This window comes from Populus nigra, chromosome 9 (genome assembly GCF_951802175.1).
Source record: "Populus nigra chromosome 9, ddPopNigr1.1, whole genome shotgun sequence".
NCBI lineage: Eukaryota > Viridiplantae > Streptophyta > Magnoliopsida > Malpighiales > Salicaceae > Populus > Populus nigra.
In genome coordinates this window covers 4084349-4108775 of record NC_084860.1, presented here as the reverse complement: position 1 = coordinate 4108775, position 24427 = coordinate 4084349, and the positions used below count along the sequence as shown (strand labels likewise).

Sequence of the window (24427 nt, the reverse complement as noted above, 5' to 3'; positions counted from 1 at the left end):
ATAGTGGTCGAGGTGTAGATCGATAAATTGGTTAAGATGTGGAACCCATACGTGTCATTATCTGGGGAGCCATAGGTGGCGACATTGATGGAGCCAAAGGTGGTGGCATACCTTGGCCAATATTTGATGTCCCACCATGGTATCCAAGATTGTTCACAAGATATTCTTTCATGGAATCCATCTGCCGTTTCATTTCAAGAATAAAATCATCTTTTTTCTTTATCTCCTCTTCTTTATTCTTTATCTCCTTTTGTAATGCTCGATACGATAAACTATGATATGATGACTCCACCGAGTAGGAATGTGATGAAGAGCTTGTACTAACTATAGATTTTGGCATATGAGGTGCACCATATACTCTACCCTTTGTAACTCCTCCTGAAGCCACACACCAAGCTGCTCCATCAAATGAAGGATGATTTTCCCGATTAGTTCCATACTTTGAAATCATCTCTATTTTATAATTTTCTTACAAATAAAATACATGCAATAATAAACTGGCATTGAATAAGGAAAGAAAAAAGACAGTCATATGCCTAGAAAAGTTAATTGAATATAACTAGCATCATGTTTACATGAACCTCCAAAACTAGGATTTACAAGGAAAATAAATTTAAATATGCATTATCTTATCCCAATAAGAAGCAGAGTTCCAATTAATTGAAAAGATTAGGATAGACATGCCCAACAGACAAATTAAGCATGATATAATTAAGCAACCATCTAAAAATAGAGCAAAATAGACTTACCTAAGCTCCAAGAATCAATGGCCCAAGGTGGAGATTTTCTCATTATAACCCAATCAGACTTAGCCAACTCTATTGGTTTATATTGTGATCCAATAAGCTATTTATATTGCTGGAAAAATAAAAAAACATAAACAATACATTAAACCCATCCAGTTATAACCATTGTTAGTTTTTAAAACAAATCCAAGTTAAACTATGAAAAATAGAAAGAATATCCAAGTTAAACTATTAATTTTTTATATTTTTTTAGCACTTGTCTTCTCATAACAATTTTTTTTCTTCTAAGATCTAACCTGAAAAATTTCAATCTTGAACAAGATTACAAATGCATTTTGAAATTTTAAAATAACTAACATTTAATTTATAACAAGGAACTAACTTATGGTTTTCAAAAACATAATGACTAACTTATAAAATCATAAAAAATGCATAGACTAAATTATAATTTACTCTAATTATTATCTTTTAAAACCTATAACTTAATAGGAATCTGTATGGTTAGGACATAATTTTTCTACAAAACCAAGCTTTTGCATAAAAGGAAATTCCAATGAGATGCTTTTAGTTCAAAGAGCAAAACAACAAGGTACAAAAAGCATGGCAGAAATAATTTAGCTGTAAATAAACCTAACTAACCAAAAGTCAGATCAATAGAAAGGCAATACAAGACCAAGAATTCACAACAAGGAACTATTGACTTGAATAAGGAAAGAAAAAATACAGTCCTATGCCTAGAAAAGTTAAATGAATACAACCAACATCATGTTCACATAAACCTCCAAAACTAGGATTTACAAGGAAAATAAATTTAAATATGCATTATCTTGTCCCAATGAAAGGCATAGTTCCAATTAATTGAAAAGATTTGGATAGATATGCCCATCAGACAAATTAAACATGATAAACAGTATGTTAAACCCATCCAACTATAACCATTGCTAATCTTTAAAACAAATCCAAGTTAAACTATGAAAAACAGAAAGAATATCAGCATTGGTAGCTCCTAAATCAACCATCCACCACCATAAAGAATTCTATACTTGATTAATGGAAGAATATGCTAAACATTTATAACATAATTGAAACGTTTCATCCGTGAGAAACATAAGGACAAAACAAAACAGGCTGTGTAAGCCTTGGAGAACAAGTTTCTAAATTACTAAAAAACTTTCTTGGAGAACAAGTTTATTCATCAATGTAAATCAATTTACAAGAAACAAACTTCTTAATGCAATTCTCAAAAAGTAATCAGAGTTTATCCTACTTGCAAAAGCTGTTCAATTTTGAAATTTAGGAATATAGTACAAAATAAATCTACTATAAGAGTAACAAGAAATTTCCATCAATCGCTCTCTTCCAGACACTGGAATTACCAACATTGGTCCAGTTGCCTAAAATCATTCAATTTATGAACCGTAACCCTAAAAATTAAATTGAGTGTTTTGATAAATTTTCAATTAAACGTGTATAATTTCTATCAATCACTCTCTTCCAGACACATGAATTACCAGAATTGGTCCAGTTACCTAAAATCATTCAATTTATGAACCGTAACCCTAAAAATTAAATTGAGGGTTTTGGTAAATTTTCAATTAAATATGCATAATTAGGTTATAGATCATGGTAAAAACATTTCGTAAACCCTTATATTATCGAATTAATAGCCTAAAATCATTATTCAAAGTATCGATAAAAAAAATTGTTACCTATATTCTTGAGTTATAGGTGAACGAGATGAATCTATACGACAGAATAACACTTGAGATTGGGAAAGTTAGGTTAAAATTTTTTCGTGTAAGTTAAATTACAATAGAGAAAAACATAAATCCTAAATTAGTTACCTGAATTATTGAAGAAAAGAGTGCAAAACCCAACCCGTTTACAAAGAGAAGGGGTAAATCAGGATGTTTGATGGTGATAATGATGGGTCTGGCACGATGTTGTCATGGGTCTGTGTTTTTGGTGGTTTACAGAGAAAGATTGAAGCTATTAAGATGAAGGAGAAGAAGATGAAGAAAAAAAATTAGGGATGTTAAAGATGAATGAGAAGAAGATGAAAAGTTTGGGACAAAAGAAAATCACATCAATGAAGAGAGGGTGGTTTTTCTACAGTTATGGATGTTATTAAGGACGAAGGAGACTGGAAGTTAATTAATTTTCAGCTGTTGGTTTCGTTGTTCTCTGTTTACGTTTCTAAGGGTATGAGGGGAGAGTACTGCAGGTGTAGAATTAGCAACGACAACGAAATTAAACGGTTGAGATTTTATCATATCAAAAGTAATCAACGGTCTATATAATTTTGGTTTTATATTAAGATTTAAATAATTATTTTTTTAATTAGTAATAGATAATCCGTTGCAAACTTTACGTTGCCTTTAGCAATGAATTTTTTGTTGCTAAAGCCTATTTCTAATATTAAAAAATAATATATGTGTAATCCGTTGCAAATCTGTTACTGAATTTAGCAACGAAATTATCCGTTACTAAATTCAGATGCTAATAACCCCTGTTTTTAGTAGTAAACATATATACCCAGTATTATTTTATATCAAAAGAACCACAACCAGGGGCAGAGCCAGGAATTTTTCATGTCTTGAGCTATGATATAAATACACAAATCATTTTTTAAGATTAATCATTCACTCGAATATATAAATTTGTTAAGTTAACAATAAAGATTTAATTCAAATACATAACACAATATATATATATATATATATATATATATATATATAAGTACATAAAATTTAAAATTTAAAATAAAAATAAAAATAAATTATACTATCAAAGTTGCACCCTTTGATGTTTTGTAGAATAGAATTCATCTATGATCGAATCCGAATCAATATCTTCAACAAGCTCTCGTTCAATGTAAATCATCATAGAATCTGCTAAGAACTCCTATTCCATTTTATTGCGAAACACAGTTTTAACATGTTTTATAGCTGAAAATGTAGGCTCTATAGTGGCAGTGGAAACAAGCAAAGTCAAAACAAAACGAATCAACTTGTTAATTAAATGGTAGTGCTGCGACTTATTTGTTTCAGCTAATCCTCAACATAATTCAGGAATGGTAGACATATTTTGAAAGCTCTCATAATGAATCACATCAATTTGATAATGCTCTAGCTGAGTTCATTGATATCTTTAGGATAAAATTTCTCAACAAACTTGTAAATAGCATCAGCTTTAAATGATTTAAAGTTGTCGTTAGGTTCTAAAGCAGAGCTAGGTATAAGGAGTTCCACTGTCCCATCACTGAATCTCGAATTTAATTCTTCAACCTGGAAATCTATTGTTGAGTTAAATATATTATAATGATAATGCTGGTAAACTGTCATTGAACCTTGTTGTTGACATGAACGACTTGTAGCCTTTTTATATGAAGCATTCATATGTGGTATGTCAATCTCATATTTTGTGCAAACAGATTGCACATTTGTAAGGAGAAGATCAAATCCGACATCTCTCAAAGTTTGAAGTAATGCTTTAGTAGTTAATACAAGATCCATTGCATTTAAGATGTCAAGAGATTTTTGCTGCAAAGCTCGATAAAGTAAATCAGCAATCCCTATTATTTTATGCATCAAATATAAGATGAATATAAATTCAAAAGATTTTATCACAATCAAACAACCACCAACTTCTCCATGTATAGAATTAGAAGATCCTTCTTGAACCATACTTTCAAGCACAGTAATAGTTACACCATACATATCTATTAAGCTGTAAATAGAATCAAAATGAGAGCTCCAGCGAGTAGTTTCACTTCGATGTAAATTACTGATTTGATTAGCTCCTCTATCAGTCTCATGTTTTTCAGTAGCTACCATATATGCAATTTCTATAGCCTGAGCATAATGTAACTCGGTATGATATTTGGGAGAAGCACAAATAAGGTTGATAATGGTTGTCAATTTTAAGAAAATTAACCAAATATAAATCTCATTTCCAGCTGCTGCAACTAATGCTAGTTGTAGTTGGTTTAAAGAATGCAAACATGGTTTTTCCTCTCTTGCTTTCTTGATTTTCCATTATAATTTATAACCTATTCAAGTAAAAGGGATTAGGGAAGTCAGGTGTAAGATGAAAAGATATTAATGCCATAATAGAATATTCATGAAATGCATAATATACAAAGATAAACTGGTGATGCAGACTACTGGGAGATTTGGAGAACTTAACTTTGAAATGACCAGTAAATTATTAGTACTAGTGTGTTAGCATCCGTCCATCTTTAAGGTACGGTCTACTGTTTACTCCACTAACAATCTATTGTAATGAATGTGAAACATTGAATTCAAAATAAAAAGTCAGGGCTTGTAAATTCTTACCTGATGATTTTATACTCTTGTGGCTCTCTGTATAGATTTTTTTTCAAAATCCAAGTTAAAATTGTATATTATTGAGAAGAAAATGCTAAAACCCCAAGTTACTTAGAAAACATGTGAACCAATTAATTATTTATATTTAGATAGGTTTGTTGTAAAATACAACTAATTAGTTAGTATTCCAAGGGAAATTAAGCAGGCGGCTAATGACTGCTAATTAATTAGTGTTGAAGGAAAAGTGGGTAGTGTTTAGATTTGCTACGTAAAAAATAAAAAAAAAGTGAATTATTAATTTTTTTTTTTGTTACCTGCACGACAGCTCCCTTAGCCTTATAAAAGGCTTCGCCCCTCACCACAACAAAACACCAATTAAATGGCTAGTCTAATCTATTTCGCCTTCTCACAGAAGGGAGGGCTTTTTTACATCCATCCATTTCTTCCAAGGTCAGGAAATAAACCAAGCTCCTTCCCTAGGAGCACTTCTCACGAGTAATCAGAAATGGTCAGTCTCCATTCTTTTAGGGTCTGAATTGTAAAAGGACTGCCTCTACGAATGCTTGCTTGTGGGCAAATGCACTTGTTTAATGGGCTAACACCATGGAGCCAAATTGCCATGTAGCTTTTTTCCAGCAACGAGACAATATTTTGCACATGTTTTTGCTACCTGCAACAGTCGAAAACATATGGATAGAGACAATGACGTTGCATTAAATCTCATCATTTCCTACTACGCACAGTAGCTCCAATCGATTGTGATTGATGTTAATGGAAACTGCAAATAGCTACAAATCCTCCCCTCTATCTCCTTCTCTTCTTTTAAATTGATGCCACTTGCAATATTGTGAGTTCCTCCACGATCTTTTCTCTTGCATGCACATCTCTTTGGTTGAGACTCTCAAGTCCAGATTAGGATGAAACTCTTCACTTTTGGTCGTTAGATTTATTTATTCATTTTCTCCTTTTCATTGATATTCCATTGGCCTCAAATCATCGACGCTTTTTCTGTGCATGGTAGCTGTATTTAGCCCTCGAAGTTATAACCCGCAAGCAAAACCATGCTAAACCTCTCAACTTACGTGACGAAAGATTATTATTTGTTAAAAATTTATCTCAACTTAATAGTTTAAGCTATTAAGTGAGGTTTCAGAATATGATTTATATTATTTTTTAACACATCTTCTTAAGTGAAAGTCTTTTGAACTTGAAATTTGCACAAATCTTATTATCTTGTGTTTAATTTTTATCAAATAAATAGGGATGATGAGATTCGAACTCGTGACTACTTGATCATTAAGACTCTGATACCATGTCAAAGAATTACTCAACCCAGTAACTTAAACTATTAGATAAGATAGCAGAATATAATTTATATTATTCTCTAATAATATAATAAAAAGAGGAGATGAAGCACACAAGACTTGCCTAGGGGTCAATATAGGTGAGCCCAACAGGCCACCTTCATAGAATTTCTATTTCCTTTGATATAATTCGAAATTGAAGCCTAAATCTTACTATATGTTCTATGGGTGGTTCTTACTATATGTTCTATGGGTGGTTGAAGGGCCATGGTGTTTATCATCATCATTATTATTATATGAAAGAATATCTCATTCCATGTAACATATAGTGCCCCTAAGTGGACTTACTTTCTATGCCACCTTTCTGTCATCTTTCAACTAAAAACTACATAAATAAGACTTGGCATTTCCTAAAGCACTTTGTTCCTCCCCCACTATCCTTTAAAATATGATTATGCTAATAGACATCGGCTGTCACAATAGTTTCTCCACTTCCTCCCTCCCTAACCCCAATTATTGCAAGCTACATATTGCTACGCATTGGATGGATTTGTTTACAAATGTGTTCTCCTTACTCCTCTGCAAAAACTCAAGCCAAAACCCTTCTCTCGAACCACATGGGATCTCTCTTGCATTCAACTCTATTATGGACTAGTTTTTTTTTGGTAAATGTCTGCATGATGGAGCTGGAATACCGATCAATCCAAGGGCCTATTGGTAGTACGTATTGTCCTATTTTATATTAAGTCTTTTTAATATTGTGATAATAATTGTTTTTTAAAATGTATTTTTTAGAAATACATTAAAATAATAAATTTTTTATTTTTTAAAATTTATTTTTAATATCAGTATATCAAAACAATTTAAAATTACAAAAAAATACTTTAAAGTAAAAAAAATTAAAAAAATTAATTTTTTTCAAAAATATTTTTAAAATATAAAAATAAACAGGTCGTTCATCCAAAAAGTCTACCACGTTTCTTAGTTACGGCAAGAATCTAACCAAGCACACCAGAAAATCCTGTTGGTGGTTGAAAATTAGAGAGCAAGAGTGCATTTACGTTGACTTGTTTGGCTGATCATTGACCCATGTATTTGGTTTTTATGAATTAAAAACAGAGTTAGTGGCCAAGGGTGAATTCCCTCCCTCCCTCCCTCTCTTCTTTTATTACTTCTTTCAAATAGGATAATCTGTTTTCCCCTCGCAGTTCATAATGGATCCACTTGCCTATATCTCTGGTACCTTCAATGGCGACGTGCAAGCTCACACATCATCTTGCTCTATTGTCAGAATTGATTTCTCATGGTTACTTTAATTTCATGGTTGGATCACACTATAGAAAGTTTTTTCTTTTAATTTCTTCATTAATCTCCCCTTTTTGGACGTGGACAAATTTAAAACATCTAATCTAGAATATATATATATATATATATATATATATATTATAGTTATTGATTCCGATCTAATAACTCAAAACTTTTTCAAGTTATTAAATTTGTTATGAATAATTTATTATATTAATTTGATTAAACCTGAATAATTTGATAAGTTGACTCATAATTAATTGAACTAATCAAATTTATGTTAAAATTAATATATATTTTTAAAAATAAAAATGTTATTTTAAAGAAAACCCAATAACTTAATAATAAGAGTGATTTAAATCAGGTCATATCCAAAGCAAAACTTGATGACTATATATATATATATATATGAATTGCCATCAATTCAGAAAAATAAGCTGATGCAGATAATCAGTGATGATTTTATGATCTCTAGTTACATACGCGGCGCCTGGCATTGAAAATAAATCAGGGAGGACGGACAGGCCAAAAAAAAAAAAAAAACATTTGTTTGCTCTATTAATAATTACATTTGAAAATGAGATTCCCATAAGTGGAAGGATAAAGAGGAAAGAAAACTTTGCTAAAATGGGATATTAGATCACAAATAAGAGAGATAAGGGCTAAATTTGTGATTATATAATAAATAGATTCTCCAATCAATTATATCTCTCTAATTTAAATAATAAAATACTTTTTCAATGAGTTCTCTTGTCAAAATTCTCTATTACTTTATTCTCATTCTATTTGTTTGTTTAAGTGTAGACTAGGGTGGGGGTGGCCATGAGCTTTTTTAATGTCAAGTCTTTCTTTTGAAGGGAAAATCTCGACGGAATGGTTAATTGGAACAATAGGGACCAATTTGAGAATTGCCCCAATATGTGAGGATGTGTTTAACAATTATCCCCATATAGTAAACGAGATCCCTTTTAGCCTGAAAAGAAAGATCATGGATTTATTGTACTCACTAATAGATAATAAATTATTAATAAGAGTTTTCTTAATGGATGATTTTTATCCATAATCATGTTGGTAAGTTTTTTTGTTGAAAAACTATGAGTATAAATATCGATAGAAAATTCTATCAGTAAATCTAAAAATTCTAGTAAGATCCTAGATAATAAAGTATTTTTTTAGTATTTTTGGTTTATGAAATTGAAACTGAAAACCTGCTAATTACAAATAAAATCAGAAATTTACATGACTATCACCTACTAAATTACCACCTACAAACTATAGCCTACTCGTTATCGGCCTATAATTACATGTCTATTTGATAAATAGATTTTAAAGATCATGTGAACTTGATTTAACTGTAATGTAGTTATTATTTTTGATTTATGAAATTAAAATTGAAAGCCTATTAATTATAAATAAAATCATAAACTTACATCACTATCGCCTACTAAATTACCACCTACAAACTATAGCCTACTCGTTATCAGCCTACAATTACATGTTTATTTGATAAATAGATTTTAAAAATCATCTGAACTTAATTGAACTGTAACGTAGTTATTATTTGTTGAGTTGTTCTCTTCTTGGTTGCCTTGCCTTCTTTTTTTAAATAGAAAACTACTTACTCATTTAATTATTCAACCTAACTTTTGTTAATTACTCATTTATTTTATTTGAGATAACTACTTGCTTATTTTTTGTTTTAAAAATCTTGTACCGTGTACTTTTCATTTACTATCTACGTTCAAATCTAGATTTTATCAAGTTTGATATACAATCAAGTAGTTTGACATGTTTTACCATCTTCTTCCTTGCCTAAACTTTTGATCAAATTTTTTTTGTGTGTGTATAACAGATATGTTTGAAAAAATCACAATAAAGATGGAGGAATCCTAAGCATAAAGCCTGAAATAAGATAAGGTGTTGACTTGAGCATTTTCGATTAATTACAGTTGATACAACATGGTAGAACTTTTTTTGTGCCGACCATTATCTATATTGATAATTAAAAAGCCTCTTTTTATAGAGCACAGAATTAGTCCATGCTTGTGAACAGGGATAGAGTGATCCCTCCACTATATATATATGGGGTTCGCTGTAGTTATACCGTGAAAAGACAGGAAAAAGACTGATTTTTTAGTCCACATTCTCAGAGCTTTCTTGTAAATTTACCTGTCTTTCTTGCATCTTTACAGACATTAGCCAACGAACTTGGTCGCCGTCTTGACATGGTAACTGGCTGTTTCTTAAATCATTTAACAGCTCTTGAGATTGTCCGAAGAACAACGGTGGCGGCTATTACATGACATCAATTCTTTAAATATATTGTTTGATTGCAAGCCGTCCATTGTTGTTTTGCAGTTCTGATGCACAATTCCACTATGCTTAATAATACAAGTAATTTAAATTTCAAAGGATGGTCTACGAGGAAAGGGAAGGGTGCTCTCTCTCTCTCTCTCTCTCTCCCTCTCTCTTCTCTTTTTTTTGGAACTTTATGATGCATTATAAAGACAAAATGAAGCATGATTATTGTAGCCAACTCCATGGCTGATTCAAATAATATCATCAGATCATTGAGTCATCCCATGAATCATAGGGTAAATTCAGTTCAATTATTATTATTATTATTATAACAATAAATTTTTGTTCCTTTTTATCTTTAATTGTTGACTCAATTTAGTTTAATTAGGTTAATTGAATCACTAAAAACATAACCAGGTTAAACGATTTTTGTCAATTAAATATCTTGTTTTATTTAACTATAAATCCAATTTAATTTAAAATTTAGATTATCATTTTTACTAGTTAATATATCTTGTAGAGCTTACTTTAACAACTATAGAATTAAAGCCCTTTGTTGGCTAAGAATATACCATATTAAATTAAATTCCTACAGATTTAAGTCATTAATTGCTTTTTCTAATTAACCACTCATGCCAATCCGGGCTTAACAATTATGGAATGAAAGTCCCTTGCTGGCTAAAATATATACTCTATTGAATGAACTGGCTACCAGACTAACTTCTAGGTTCTAACTTTTTTCATTAGGCTTGTAATCTAACCTTGTTAATGCAATTTTCTAGTTCTAACTTTTTTCGTTAATGGAACTGGAGCAGCTTAGTGTAGGAGTTTGACTCGGCAAAAGTTTGCGAGGTTACGTGCATCTCGAAAAATCTTTCTTCAAAATCTCATTTGGCTTTGCTCAAAAAGTCTTCTCACTTCTTTCGCTGAAACTTATTAACCTAACCCAAGTCTATGTAGAACATGGACCATTAACAGTAATTTTGCTGTGAAAGAATTAAAAAATATATTAAGTTGACCCTTAACAAAAATAGAATGATAAATAGATCCATGAAAAAATTATTTTACCCTCTTAAACTAGTTCAATTGATTTTTTATTAAGAGAAAATAGGTTAATTTACTATTGCAATCTATAGTAAATCAAGGTATATTTATAATGATTTTCCCATATGTTTTAGATTTTTATAACTTAGGAGGTGGTTTGCGCTGTGCTATAGACTCTGGGTCAAATTTTCTCTAATTAAAAACAAGGATGTTCAGGTAAAGCTAGAGTTTTTAAAAAAGCAAAAAAAAAAAAACATGAGAATCGAGTTATCGACTTGAATGAGTTCAATAAGGTTGGTTAATTTAATAATATAATTAAAAAAAGATATCAATAGTAAATAAAGGGATAAAGATGACAATAATTAATTATAAAAAATGAGTTGTCAATATCATACTCGGGAAGAGAATAAAAAAAAGCCCGTTGGAAACTCACTATCGCTCCATCATGAATACAATCCCACCATCAGAAAGAACTAATTGAGACAGTTCTAATACCATTGTGAAAGACTAAGAAACGACATTGAAAGAGATTGCACGTGTTGTCAAAGTAACTACTTGGGAAGCAAATCAAATAAAATATTATGAAGCGAGCATCTCATACTTATATTTAATCAATCAATTTCATTTAATTTAAAAACAAAATCTCTTTTAAAAAAGCTAAATTAACAAAAGACAACAAATAAAAAAAACTCAAGATAACCTGAGTTATTTTCAAAATCAATGAAAAACTCTATAAAAAACAAATAAAAAAATAACAGGGTCCAATCTCTAATTAAACAAATGCTTAAGAATAAAACTGAAAAAAAAAAGCTTTAAAAAAGGGGAGAATAGAAACAAACCTGGACAAATCTCATAAAACTGTGTTAATCTTTTAAACTCGTAGCCCATAAAATGGTCAAACGTCACCCTGAAGGTCACCATTTCACCACCACATGACCTTACAGGTGCCACCCCAATAGCGGGCCACATCCCATGTATTAACATGTGAATTACACGCATTAGCTATTTTTTTTCAAATAATATTTATATTTATTAAATTATCATTTTAGTAAATTTAATTAAAAAAACAGAATGAAAAGATAAAAAACTACTAAATGCAAGTTATAAAAATTTGCTTTTAAAAATAATTTAGTCGTTTAACTATGTTTAAAAAAGTAAAATATGAAAAAACCTCTTGACATTGGTTTTGAATTTTTTTTCTTTTAAGAGTAAAGTAGTTATTTTACCTCATTTAGCTAGTTAAATGGTTTTTTTTTTTTTGAACGACAAAACGCTTATTTAGCTATTCCAATCCATACAAACTTGTATTGGAGCATAACTGATATCTTTTTATTTATTTATTTATTGACAAAAAGGATCATATCCAAGGCATATTCAAGAGAAAGTGCAAGAAGTGGGACTTATAGTCCACTCAAAGGATGTATAAAAAACATATTTAAATTATGCCGTGAAAAGATAGTTAGGAAAAAGTCATTTTCATAGCCATATTTAAGCAATGTTTCTGCTTCTCCAACTAGACAGTGAACTAGTGCATTTAGACCATATCATTCTTTGAAGATTGCACCTAGAAAAGAAAAAAAGTTATTGCCCCCTTGCTTTAATTTGGCAAACATGCTTTTCTAGATCAAATTGATCGGGTCCTCCTATGTCTTTTAACGGTGAAGGATGATGCAGCCAAGTAGCTTCTATTTTTAGCAGTCATTGCTTGAAATCTTAATTTAAAAAAATTACCCCATTTTCAATCATACCATTAAATATGTTAGTTAAATTCATGATTAAAAACAAGGGGTGTTACATATCATGTCTTTGTTTCAAGATTTGGTTGCTCAAACCAATGTTATTTTTACATGTAGTACTTTAGTAGGGAGAATTACACTATCAACTTCTATGTTACACGGTAAAAAACCTAAAAATTTTAATGAATTGGACTTTCAAATATGACAATAAAAGATATGTTTCTAGCTGACCACTTTGAGATTAACAAAGTTCTTATAAAAAAAGCACGAAAGTTGTTTAATATACAAATCTAATCCTTTCATTGTAGAAGCTATAAATGCTTGAAATCATAACAACTTCATTTGTAGAAACTAATCTTGAATGGATTGAACAACACATTCTATAATGTGTATAATTCAATCAAGAGTGAAAAGATATTATGAGAAGCTTTAGATCAAAAATACATTGATAAAGATACTAGTATGAAAAGTACACAATTAGCAAATTTTTAAATTTTGAGATGATCAATTCAAGAACCATAGCTATCCTGAAAAGATTTCAAAAACTACCTTAAACATAAGTGCAAAAAAAAGGGAGTTGAGGATAAAAGAGGACAACAATTTGTTTGGAAAAAGAGTCAACTCTTCTAGTATATATGGCCCTTAAAGCAAACATTGTTGAATAAGTAAAGAAATCTTATAATAAAAACCAAAAGAAAAAAACTTGTTGTGAAGGGGAATATAATTACTAATAAATTCAATGGAAAATGTTTTATCCATAATAAAACTAAACACTAAGGCAAGGATAGTAGAAATAGAACTCAACAAAGAAATTATATAAAAATAAAGACTGCTCAAAACAATATCTTAAAGGTGATTACCTTGTCAACCTGACCAAAATTCTTGAGCAATTGTGAGTTTATACTGGAGCAATAAAACATGCATATGTCGAGAAGATGATGTTTTTCACTTACAAAGAAATATATGATGAATATTTATATATGAACGTCTCATAAGTACTAGGTATTGGGAAAGTTATACTAAATAAAACATCTAAATAACTTTTCACCCATAACAATAACAATAACAATATGATATATATATATTCTCTCTTTTCATATATAATATTTTATAAATAAAGTGTGTTAATTAGGTACGAGCCAAGCTTAAGAATATTCTTTGGACTAAAGTATGAAGATTAGAATAAAAAATGAGATCAAACAACCGGATCAAACTGGAATAATGCTTTGATCACTTTTTTTCTTCAGGAAAACAAGGGAGCTTAATTATGAGGCATTTATTTATCAAAAAAAGGTCAGAAATATGCTTTAAATGAGTATCACTACCAAGCATATTCTTTATGCTGTTTCCAAAATAAGTTTAAGCAGAGAACAGCTTGTGATTTCAACTAGCTTACACATGCATGCATGTGGAAGCCATTACTGCTATGTATGATTTTGCTATGGGCAATCTCTCATTGTATCCGAAGTCCCCATTAATTTTAATGATAGGGAACAACAGTTGTCTTCTCTTTGTTTAGAGATCATAATTTCTGCTGCCATGTGCTTGGTCCTCCTGGACATACAGAGACTAAAACTTGAACTATACGCCGCATGGCAAACCCTAATTTATATGTTTAAAGATGGAAGAATCTCCTCTTTTCTTTTGTCTGAATACACAGTACGTGCTATTATTCACTATTAGAAAGTCAGCACAAGTGGGAGAAACTATATATAGTGTGGGATCGAGACTTTTTTTTTTAAAAAAAAAGAGGATCCCTAGCTCGATGTCCAGTTGACATGCAAATAAGAAAAGAAAAGGGCATGTTAATTAAACCAGCTAATTATTAATTAAGGATCCATTTAAATATGGGATTTTTTTCTCACACTTTGAGCTTCGGAAAAGACATTGAGTTTCAATTTTTTATTTTATTTTTCCAAGCTTTTTACTTATATATAATTAATTTTGGTGTTCTTTCTTGTAACACCAAGAAAAGAGAGATTGGTATCTTATTTAATGACTTATGAATGCCTCTTAATTATGTTAGAAAAAAAGAAGTACGAAAACTTATATGTACTACCTAATTGTTAACATCTTGGTTTTCTATTAAGCCCAAATATTATTTGATATAAATTTATTTATTTTATTTAAATTTATTTTTTCATGCTAACAATGCTTATAATGTTGTTTGGTTCTATCATTGTAGAGTTATAATTAAAGTTCAATTTACAAAATAAAAAGAAAATCAGGTTATTAGAGGATTTCACATAAAAAAAATTGTCCAAATCCCTCTTAAAATGAACTGTGTCGTTTAACTAATTTTTGGTTTATTAGAGGCTTAGAAGATGTTTGAAATAATGGTAGAAATTGTTTTTCAAATTATTTTTTGTTTTGAAATATATTAAAATAATATATATTTTTTATTTTTTAAAATTTATTTTGACAGCGATAAATCAAAACAATCTAAAAACATAAAAAAATAATTTAAAACAAAATATTCAAAAAAAACAAATTAATAGTTTAATCGCTGCGCTAAACAGTACCTTAATAAGTAACTTCCAAATATTGATTTGGTAATCAAAGAGATTTATTCTTTTTTTTTTATTTTACAAATTTTAATTTTTAGAGTTGTATTAAAAAAAAATTATTTCTTTATATGTATAAAGACATTATAAACAAAGTTGATCTAACTTTGCACATGATCTGATGTAAATTTGAAGATATTTTTTGAAGAATTCTTTCATGTCAAATTAAATTTTTACGGAATAATATTAGTTGATATATTAGATTTACCAAGTAAACTCCAAATTAATTCTTTTAAAAATCACCCTTTTATGATTATATAAATTGCATTATTTCCTTTGATGGGAAAGAACAGTTAATTTGGTGATCCAAGGCTAATTTCAGAATACCCTAATTTGTTTTTAGAAAAAAAAAAAAAAAAACAAATAGGTTTTAGGCATAGCCACCCCGCCATGCCATTAACCCTTGACTGCTATCGCAACCAAAAAAACATAAAAATCTTTTCAGTAAAAATGGAGTCGTGATTAGCAGTATGTCATTTGATTGCTAGACAAGGGCAAAAAAGTGAATTGAGTAATCTGACTGCTTCTGTAGCAGCAAGAACAGTATTTGAGCCTGATCCTGTTGGTATATTCTGTGCGTATCCACATTTAACCATCTCTATATCTTATTGGATGTGACTGCAAGTTTAAGCACTCAAAACAACCTCCAAAGTTTTAGATTTTAGAGAGAGAGAGACATACCAAAACAGCCTTAAACACATACCTAACTAAACTCTAGAGAGAGAGAGAGAAACTGACCCCTTGTTTTCTTTTTTTTTTTACTGACTGTGTCTGTGTCTTTGTGCAATGTTCTCCGCTTCCGTTCATGTCTTGATGTGTGGGGTTCAGAGAGGACATCCTTATTGACCTCTCTGAATTCCCAGTCACATAAGCCTTCTGTTTTTCTTTTCTTGGCCAAGAAAGTGCGAGGAAAGTCTGAAGAATTTTGTCTTTATTGCCAAGTTATGAATTCGGTTGAGTTCTTTTGATTGGCTCATGTAGTACCTTGTATGGTTTTCCTGGTGGTGGTGGACTGTTGGTCATAGTTTGTACATATGGCTCCTGTGATGTATAGAAGCTTTAAATGGTACTTTTCTATTAAACTTTTTTTTATTTATTTCACATACATGCGTTCATATATTATATAAGTGCATATATGGTGTGTAATAATGCTATGCGTCATGGTGGGATTGATGATTTTTTTTTTTTTGAGGACTTAAGAGCTATGGCGTAGTTTGTTGATTCTTTGATATATAAAAAGGGTTCTTCGAGGTTAATTTTTCTTCTTTTTTTCACATCTGATATTGTTTTGAATTGCTTGGGCAATTGGAAGCCAATTCTTTTGTTGGCTTTTGGTGAAATTTCTCTTATGTTTACAAGGTGCTTGGTTGCTTTATAGTTTTATTTATGTTGTGAATTTATGATGCTGTTATTGAAGGAGGTGGTCCTGGGAATATGCAGATAAATATGGTTTAGGCAATTTGATTCTTTATTTAGTATATATTCAGCATGGGGCTAAAGTTTTGTGTTCTTATATACTTTTGCTCTCTGTCCATATATTTGCCTGTATTTGTGAATTTATGAACGTTCTGATGAAGGTCGTTCTAGAGAATGGGGTAGATTTTTGTTTTTGGAATTAATCAACTAGAGTTTTATTTTTTTAATGGCTTTCTCTGATGGGATGTTAATTCTTTTTCTCTGAGAAAATATGGTTCCAATACGCAGAACAATTCATTCAACATGTTTCAAGTTCTCTGTTCTTTGCTTCCTCATTCAAACATTTGTGCCCTGTTTTGGATTTTTCTTCTTTTACATAACAAAACCATCATAAATTCCTTGAGAAAAGTTTACCTTTTCGTGACTTCTTTGAATTATTGGCTTGTATTTTCTTTACATAATATCATTAATAGGTTTTGTTCTTGAAGGTTGCATGGACACACTAAACTAGATGCAAAAGGACTTACTTTTGGCAACTAATGCTGGCTATGAGACGGTTCTGTTTAAGACATCATTGAGCACAGAATCAAGTTTCCATGAATCAAGTTAAGCTGCAAGAAGTGTGTCTGGATGACCTGGTTTTACATTTTATTCTGTTTAGCCGACTGCTTTCCATGAGGTTTTGGCAATTGGCACTGGACCAACCTGGCAGAAAGTTTGGCTTCTAGCAGGGCAAATCTTCTTTGGCGATATAAATTCCTTTTTAAGAGTTGATAGTAATAATTAGACGTTAAGAGTAAGTTCTTTAGGGCAAATCTCCTTGGGCAAAGTTACTGAAGTTCCCTCCCTATAAAGGGCAGATCTTCTTTGGCATTAAATTCTTTTCTCTCTGTTGAGCTTCACTCCGATCTGCAACAGTTGTGGCTCATCAATTTATCAGCTGTGCAGTACAATCTTCTTTGGAAGTTTCTTCTTGCAGAAGCTTCAGTCCATTTGTCGGGCAAATCTCCTTTGGCATTTGGAGTCCTTGTTGACTCCTGTTATCCCTTTAGGGCAAATCTCCTTTGGCATTAGGAAGTCCTTAGTTGGCTTCCTGTTATCCCTTTAAGGCAAATTTTGGTGTTTTGAACATCATCTCTTCCTTTAAAGGTTAAGATATCCATATTGATCCTCAGCATCAATTGAGAAAACATATACTTTCAACCCATTCCACATTATCAGCACCTGTAGTTCAATCCTACGGCACACCACCATTTAGTTATCTTCTGCCAGTGTGTTTATCACAGCATTACAGTGGCGCTGATCTTGGACAGTTGCTTGAAAAAGTGTTAATTAAACGGTACTTCTCTCTTCTCCTCACTATTCATTACTTTTTTTTAACATATTTGTTAGATTTGCTTTTTTTATTATTATGACCTTAAATTATCATGTTCTTGTCTCAGAGGTGAAGTTTAGATATATCATTGTATGTGATGGATATGCTCCGCAGCGACTCTGATTGGGAAAGTTGCAGTGATAATGGTAGTAGCAGTGAGGACATAGAGGAACTTGACTTTCTGTATGGCGGGAGGGCTAGCAGCATTTTCTCTAGTCTGGAGGAAAGCATAGGGAAAATTGATGATTTCCTCTCATTTGAGAGGGGCTTTGTACATGGGGACATTGTTTCTTCTGTGACTGATCCATCTGGACAGATGGGCAGAGTTGTAAATGTTAATATGCTTGTCAACTTGGAAAATAGGCATGGAAAAATCATAAAAGATGTTGATTCAAAGAAACTTTTGAAGATTCGATCCATTTCAGTGGGGGATTATGTGGTTCATGGGCCATGGATAGGAAGGGTTGATAAAATTGTTGACAATGTCACTGTTGTATTTGATGATGGGACATCTTGTGAGGTTACTGCAGTGGATCAAGAAAAGCTCTTGCCTATTTCTTCTAACATACTTGAAGATCCGACATATCCATATTATCCGGGACAGAGAATACGGATTAGGCTCTCGGCAGTGTCTAAATCAGCTAGATGGTTATGTGGAGTTTGGAAGGAAAATCAGGATGTAGGGACTGTTTCTGCTGTAAAAGCAGGTTTAGTGTATGTTGATTGGCTTGCCTGTGCTCTTGTTGATTTGAGTTTGCCTGCTCCTCAGCGTTTGCAGGATGCGAGAAACTTGACTTTGTTGTCATGCTTCTTGCATGAAAATTGGCAGCTTGGTGATTGGTGCATGCTTCCTTTGGCTGATTGTAAGGGTATGAATGGGCAGATATTTTTTGATGCATCTATCATTAATATCATTAAAGAGGACAGGAGGATAGGCCATGGGTTTAAGGGACAGAACCCTTGCTTGAATTTTCAGGATATATTTGTTATTGTGAAGACAAAAACCATTGTTGATGTTGTGTGGCAGGATGGTGGGTGCTCGCAGGGATTGGATTCACAGTCTCTGCTTCCTGTAAATATTGTAAATGCTCATGATTTCTGGCCAGGGCAGTTCGTATTAGAGAAGGGTGCTTGTGATGATCCCCATGTTTCAGGTAACCAAAAATGGGGTGTTGTGAATTGTGTGGATGCGAAGGAACGGACTGTTATGGTGAAATGGAAATCCATTGGAGTGAACCAGGTTAGCAATGTAGGAAGTGGTCAGATTGAGGAAACTGTTAGTGCTTACGAGCTAGTTGAACACCCTGACTACTCCTACTCTTATGGGGATATTGTATTTAAAAACTTGGATCAGGCTAATAAAGACCATGTGAACAGAGAGACTGGAATGAATGCAGATGCTCCCCTTGAAGGAAGTGACCATGGTAAAGATCAGGTTGATTACCTGTCCTGTATCGGCTATGTGACTGGCTTTGAAGATGGTAGCGTTGAGGTGACTTGGGCTTCTAGTCTCAAAACCAAGGTGCGAGCTCTAGCCATTTTTCACTCTTAATTTGAATTTCATGATTATTGTGTTCATTAATTTACAATTTTCTAGTTTTAGTAGGCATTTGAGAGTCCATGATGTGTTTGCACTGTCTTGGACACATGTAGATGGTGTGATCCGTTCATTTCTCTCAAGTTGTACTATGTATTACAGAATTAGGGGTGATAAAATGGAAGTTGCACTGAATCCAATGGCTAATTATGAAAAATTTGGTAAAAAACCTGTAGTGCAATGACAATGTATGCCCTAATTAGTTTGGTTATTATTATCTAAAACATTCATATTTCCTTATTCTTGTTACTTGTTTCAAATCTGGTTGCACATGTCATGAACCTGCAATTATAGCCTTGTAAAACCCACCACCCAGCTGCAGCCTTAAAGTTGTTTGGACTTTGCACTGCTACTTTTTATGGGAAATTGTCTTGTTCTCTTAAATTGTAGACCATTAGCAAGCTTTTGGCAGAATCCAAGACGAGCCATAAAAATAGGCCAGCAGGTTCCTTGGGTTAGTTCACCCCACCCCACACCTAGTGATATTGTGGAGGTGTAGTTTTGGGGTCAGTAATTTGAATTTCTTTTACTTTTCCTTTTGACATATAGAATTAGGATTTATATTCGTGTTTGGAAGATTAGCAGGTCCATTGTGCTGTTTGATTTCCAGTAACCTTTACATTCTTGACATGTGATAATCTCAGTTTCAAAAACCAGAGAAATCTGAACGTTGGCATAATTCATCCTCTGGTTAAAATCAGCTTTTAAACAACTGTCTGCTTTATTTTTTTCATCGATTGCTGGGGAGACTGATTGAAATGTCAATCTTAAATACCGTGTTGGACATTGTACAGGTTTCACCTAATGACATTTTTCGAATTGATAAAAATGAAGTTTCAGCTGAAACAATGGTGCAACATGAACAACATGAAGAGGAAGTGAATCAAGAGACAGTTGACCATGACAAACAATTTTCAGTCCTGAAAGGAAAGGTAAATTCAACTCCCTTCTCTCATATCAAGAAAATAGAGTTGTTCTCCAGTTCTGGAAGTTCAGTATGGGTGATAACATGCTGAAATGAAGGGTCCAATTTTTTAATTTAGCATAAAATAAATAAGGAAGCAACTTGCATGTTGAGTTTTGAGCTATGAACTTCTGGAATAGCTTATGCGAAATCCAGGATTTCAGTTTTGCTAGGTGTTTCAGCTGTTACAATTTTGGTGAATGATCTGTTGAGTTTTGAAGTATATAGACGTCCAGGATTGATCTGTTGAGTTTTGAAGTGTATAAAATAGAGGATTGATCTGCAATTACAGAAGATACATAATAAAAGTGAATATATAACCTCAAAAATATTCTCTACTTAAAACTCACTGATCAGGACATGTTTGCTTGATGCCCATCTTTGATTGCTTAATAAACTGATGTCAAAACGAATTAATAAAGAATTGTCGGCTCAAAACAGTGACCCAACTTAAACTTGTTCTATGTAATACACAATCACTAAAAATATTGTGTTACCATATTTGGCAGACCATAAACAAAAACAGAATCCTGGTGAATTTCTTTAGTTTGGAATAATTAATGTTCTGGTTATTTTATAAAGCTTCTTGAATCATTTGCATTTTCATCTCCTTTTAAAACTGGAACTGAAGAGAGTTACATTCTTAGGACTTGCTAAATTCCATTAGCATTGGTGATGAGAGCACTAAGTGCCCATGGGAATCCAGTTCCTTTTCCCTTCTTCCTCAATCTGCTCTTGGATTTTTCTCAAGGATTACAGGAGGTATATTTGGACCCTTTGGTTCCACATCAGTGTCTGGCCCAGTAGCATCTGACCTTATTTCTGAAGATGGAAATGAATTCAAGACATGTGAAGAGAAAGAAAATCCGGAAACTTGTGATCTGTGCATGGAGATGCAACCTTTAGTAGCTGGTGACATGCTGAGATTTGAAGGGACAAATTTAAAGCCAGAAATCAATGATGATCAGGAGAGCAAAGAACATCGATCTTCATCTGCCAGCAAGAGACCAGAACGGTTTGATCAATTTGATATGGTTGCTGATTGTTCTGACCACCACTTTCGTGATGGAGCAGGGAATGTGCCAGCATTGTCTCAGGTCAGAAGCTTGACTTCATTTTTTTCTGTAAGCTTAGTAGTCAACAGGAATAACGAATCATATGCTTTATGTTTTTGCTCCACACAGGTGCAAAGAGGTTGGTTGAGGAAGGTTCAACAGGAGTGGAGTATTCTAGAAAAGAATCTTCCTGGTTAGCTTTTTATCTAATCTTGGACTTCACTTTTGATTGTTATTTGTGGAGGTTCATTTTTCAACTTTTGCATCATTTCTAAGACCTTTGGTAACCTGAACAGAGTCAATCTATGTCCGCAGCTATGAGGATAGGATGGATCTTCTTCGAGCAGCCATTGTTGGTTCAAATGGAACTCCATATCATGATGGACTGTTCTTTTTTGATATATTTCTTCCTCCAGGGTATCCTCATGAACCACCTGTAAGTTAATCTAAAGTTCCTAAGCGTTTACACTATAGAGCTGCTTGAGTTAACGGCTGCACAGTGGTCAGTGCTGCTCAAAGACAAAATGATCTCTATAAGTTCTGTTCCCTTATACCAAAGAGTTAATCTGAAAACGCAGTGCCATTGTTCGAAGGGACATACAATTTTTCAAATTTAGGTTATCCGATATAGAAGTCTATCTTCTTCTTTTTTTAACTATATCTACTTACATGAATGAGGATCATTCTTTTTTGACAAGAAACTTACCTTTGGTCACTGTAATCTCTTATGCAGCTGGTGCATTATCATTCTGGTGGACTTCGGGTGAATCCAAATTTGTATGAGTCTGGAAAAATCTGTCTGAGTCTCCTCAACACATGGACAGGCTCAGGCTCTGAAGTATGGAATCCAGAAAGCTCCAGTATTCTTCAAGTTCTTCTCTCCCTCCAGGCCCTTGTGCTTAATGAAAAACCCTACTTTAACGAGGCTGGGTATGATAAGCAGATAGGAAGAGCTGAGGGAGAGAAAAACTCTATAAGCTATAACGAAAACGCATTCCTTATGACCTGGAAATCCATGCTTTACCTGCTCCGCCAACCACCAAAGGTAAAATAAACAATTCTGATAACAAACTTACTCCACTGTTGCATTGATTTTATTCATAACTATGATGATAATTGCCTTTGAACTATTGTCAAAATATCATTAGAAAACCAACTGCCTCTATGTCAACTGCTACTTCTGTTTTTGGATTAATATAATATTAAGGATGCTTGGATCCTTAGATGAATTTCTCAGAGCCCTACTTTGTTCTGAGTGCTGTATTTCATGATGAGAGTGTTACATATTATGTTTTCAGAAAGTTCTTCATTAAAAACAATTTATTTGAGATTTTACAGGATTTTGGACTTCCCCTATCCTGTTATTTTCTCAGGCTTTTTTTTTTTTAGCCTTGTGAATTTAGGTAGAAATGCTGTTTGTTAGTGATCAGGATTGATTTAGTGCGTGTCAATATACTGTTACAGCATTTTGAGCCACTCATAGAGGAGCACTTAAAGCTACGTTCTCAGAATATTCTTTTGGCTTGTAAATCATATCTGGAAGGAGCTCCGGTGGCGTATGCACTTGACTCTGGAAGCTCCGAGCATGAAAATCAAAAGGGTGGTTCGACAGGGTTCAAAATCATGCTTGGAAAGCTCTTCCCAAAGCTCGTAGAGGCATTTTCTGCTAAAGGAATCGATTGCAGCCGATTCACTGAGGAAGAGAAATGAATGTTCATAGCAAGGCATTCCTCCCATATCTATAATTCTATATGATATCAACGTGTTCTTGGTGGTTTTAAGTCTTCGTGTGATCTCATTGTGTGTGCATGCTGTGTGAGAACCCAAAAAAAGGAAAAAAAATATAGTAAATATTTTTAGAGTCTTGGTGTTGTAAATGTATTTATGCTATGGGTTGCAACAAAAATTGATCATGAGAAAGATGCATTATCTAAAAAAAAATAATGTATTCTGGGATGCAGAAAACCTTGAATAATGTAATAAAATTTGGATTGGTGTATAAATGATTATATTTAGCGATGCTGCCAATGTTTTTAATTTTTTTTTTAATTAACAAGGATGTTAGAGTTAATTTGTGCATAACTAAACTAATTTTATAAGTTTTTCTAGTAATCCTCTAAAAAGACTAAAAAGACTTGAACTCGTAATAATTATTAAAATAATAATTCTTACAAACGTGTTTTCTGGAGATTCCAATTGCTAGCAACCAAAGAATTAAGCTAAATCTATTTCTCCCTGACCTAGTTTTTCACTTGATAAAAGAGAAGAAATTTGAAATTTTTACATCGACTAGATGCATCAAAGCCGAGCCCTTCATATTATTTGGCCCCCTGTGTTGACATATCATCTCAAAATCTGTTGCAGCAGTAAGCTTCGCTTTCTTTTTTTGATAATTGAGGACTTAAGTTTTACCAACCATGATTGTACTTCCGCAGAGCTCATCTCTGGATAAATCAAGACCAGATACACAGATTCTCCGATGAGAATTAACGAGTTATTTCAACTATTTCACACTTGCTCACCTAATACCATCTCGGACTTGACTATTTCACGGGTGGTTGCTTTTCAAATACCATTTTGGAGTCAAATGCAAGAGAAGATTATCAAAACAATAAATACATTTAGTCAGAACTAGTTTCCTAACACCAAGTTTTGCTGGGTGTGATTCATAAAAAATGAATCTAAAAAGAAATTT

The 24427-nt window shown here is 32.4% G+C and overlaps 1 protein-coding gene across 2 annotated transcripts; it reads left to right on the top strand.

Annotated features, from left to right (window-relative positions):
- The first annotated feature begins 15899 nt into the window (after positions 1 to 15899).
- On the top strand, positions 15900 to 23751 carry LOC133703445 (probable ubiquitin-conjugating enzyme E2 24). Of its 2 annotated transcripts, XM_062127963.1 has the most exons (9): positions 15902 to 16391; positions 17230 to 18080; positions 18184 to 19638; positions 20508 to 20645; positions 21325 to 21774; positions 21862 to 21925; positions 22029 to 22168; positions 22466 to 22777; positions 23197 to 23751. In XM_062127963.1, the coding sequence occupies exons 3-9, from the start codon at positions 18214 to 18216 to the stop codon at positions 23440 to 23442; spliced, it is 2775 nt and encodes a 924-aa protein (XP_061983947.1). In that variant the 5' UTR covers positions 15902 to 16391; positions 17230 to 18080; positions 18184 to 18213; the 3' UTR covers positions 23443 to 23751. The 2 variants fall into 2 exon arrangements, with proteins under 2 accessions (XP_061983948.1, XP_061983947.1); XM_062127964.1 differs by lacking the exon at positions 23197 to 23751 and having other exon boundaries at positions 15900 to 16391; positions 22048 to 22168; positions 22466 to 22650.
- The last annotated feature ends 676 nt before the right edge of the window (positions 23752 to 24427 follow it).

What these genes read in the sequence shown, in the direction of transcription:
- LOC133703445 (XM_062127963.1), top strand. Translation starts at nt 18,214, where the DNA reads ATGGATATGCTCCGCAGCGACTCTGATTGGGAAAGTTGCAGTGATAAT. An exon ending in CTTCTAGTCTCAAAACCAAG is followed by an intron (nt 19,639 to 20,507) that starts GTGCGAGCTCTA and finishes GACATTGTACAG; the next exon opens with GTTTCACCTAATGACATTTT. An exon ending in TCTAGAAAAGAATCTTCCTG is followed by an intron (nt 21,926 to 22,028) that starts GTTAGCTTTTTA and finishes TAACCTGAACAG; the next exon opens with AGTCAATCTATGTCCGCAGC.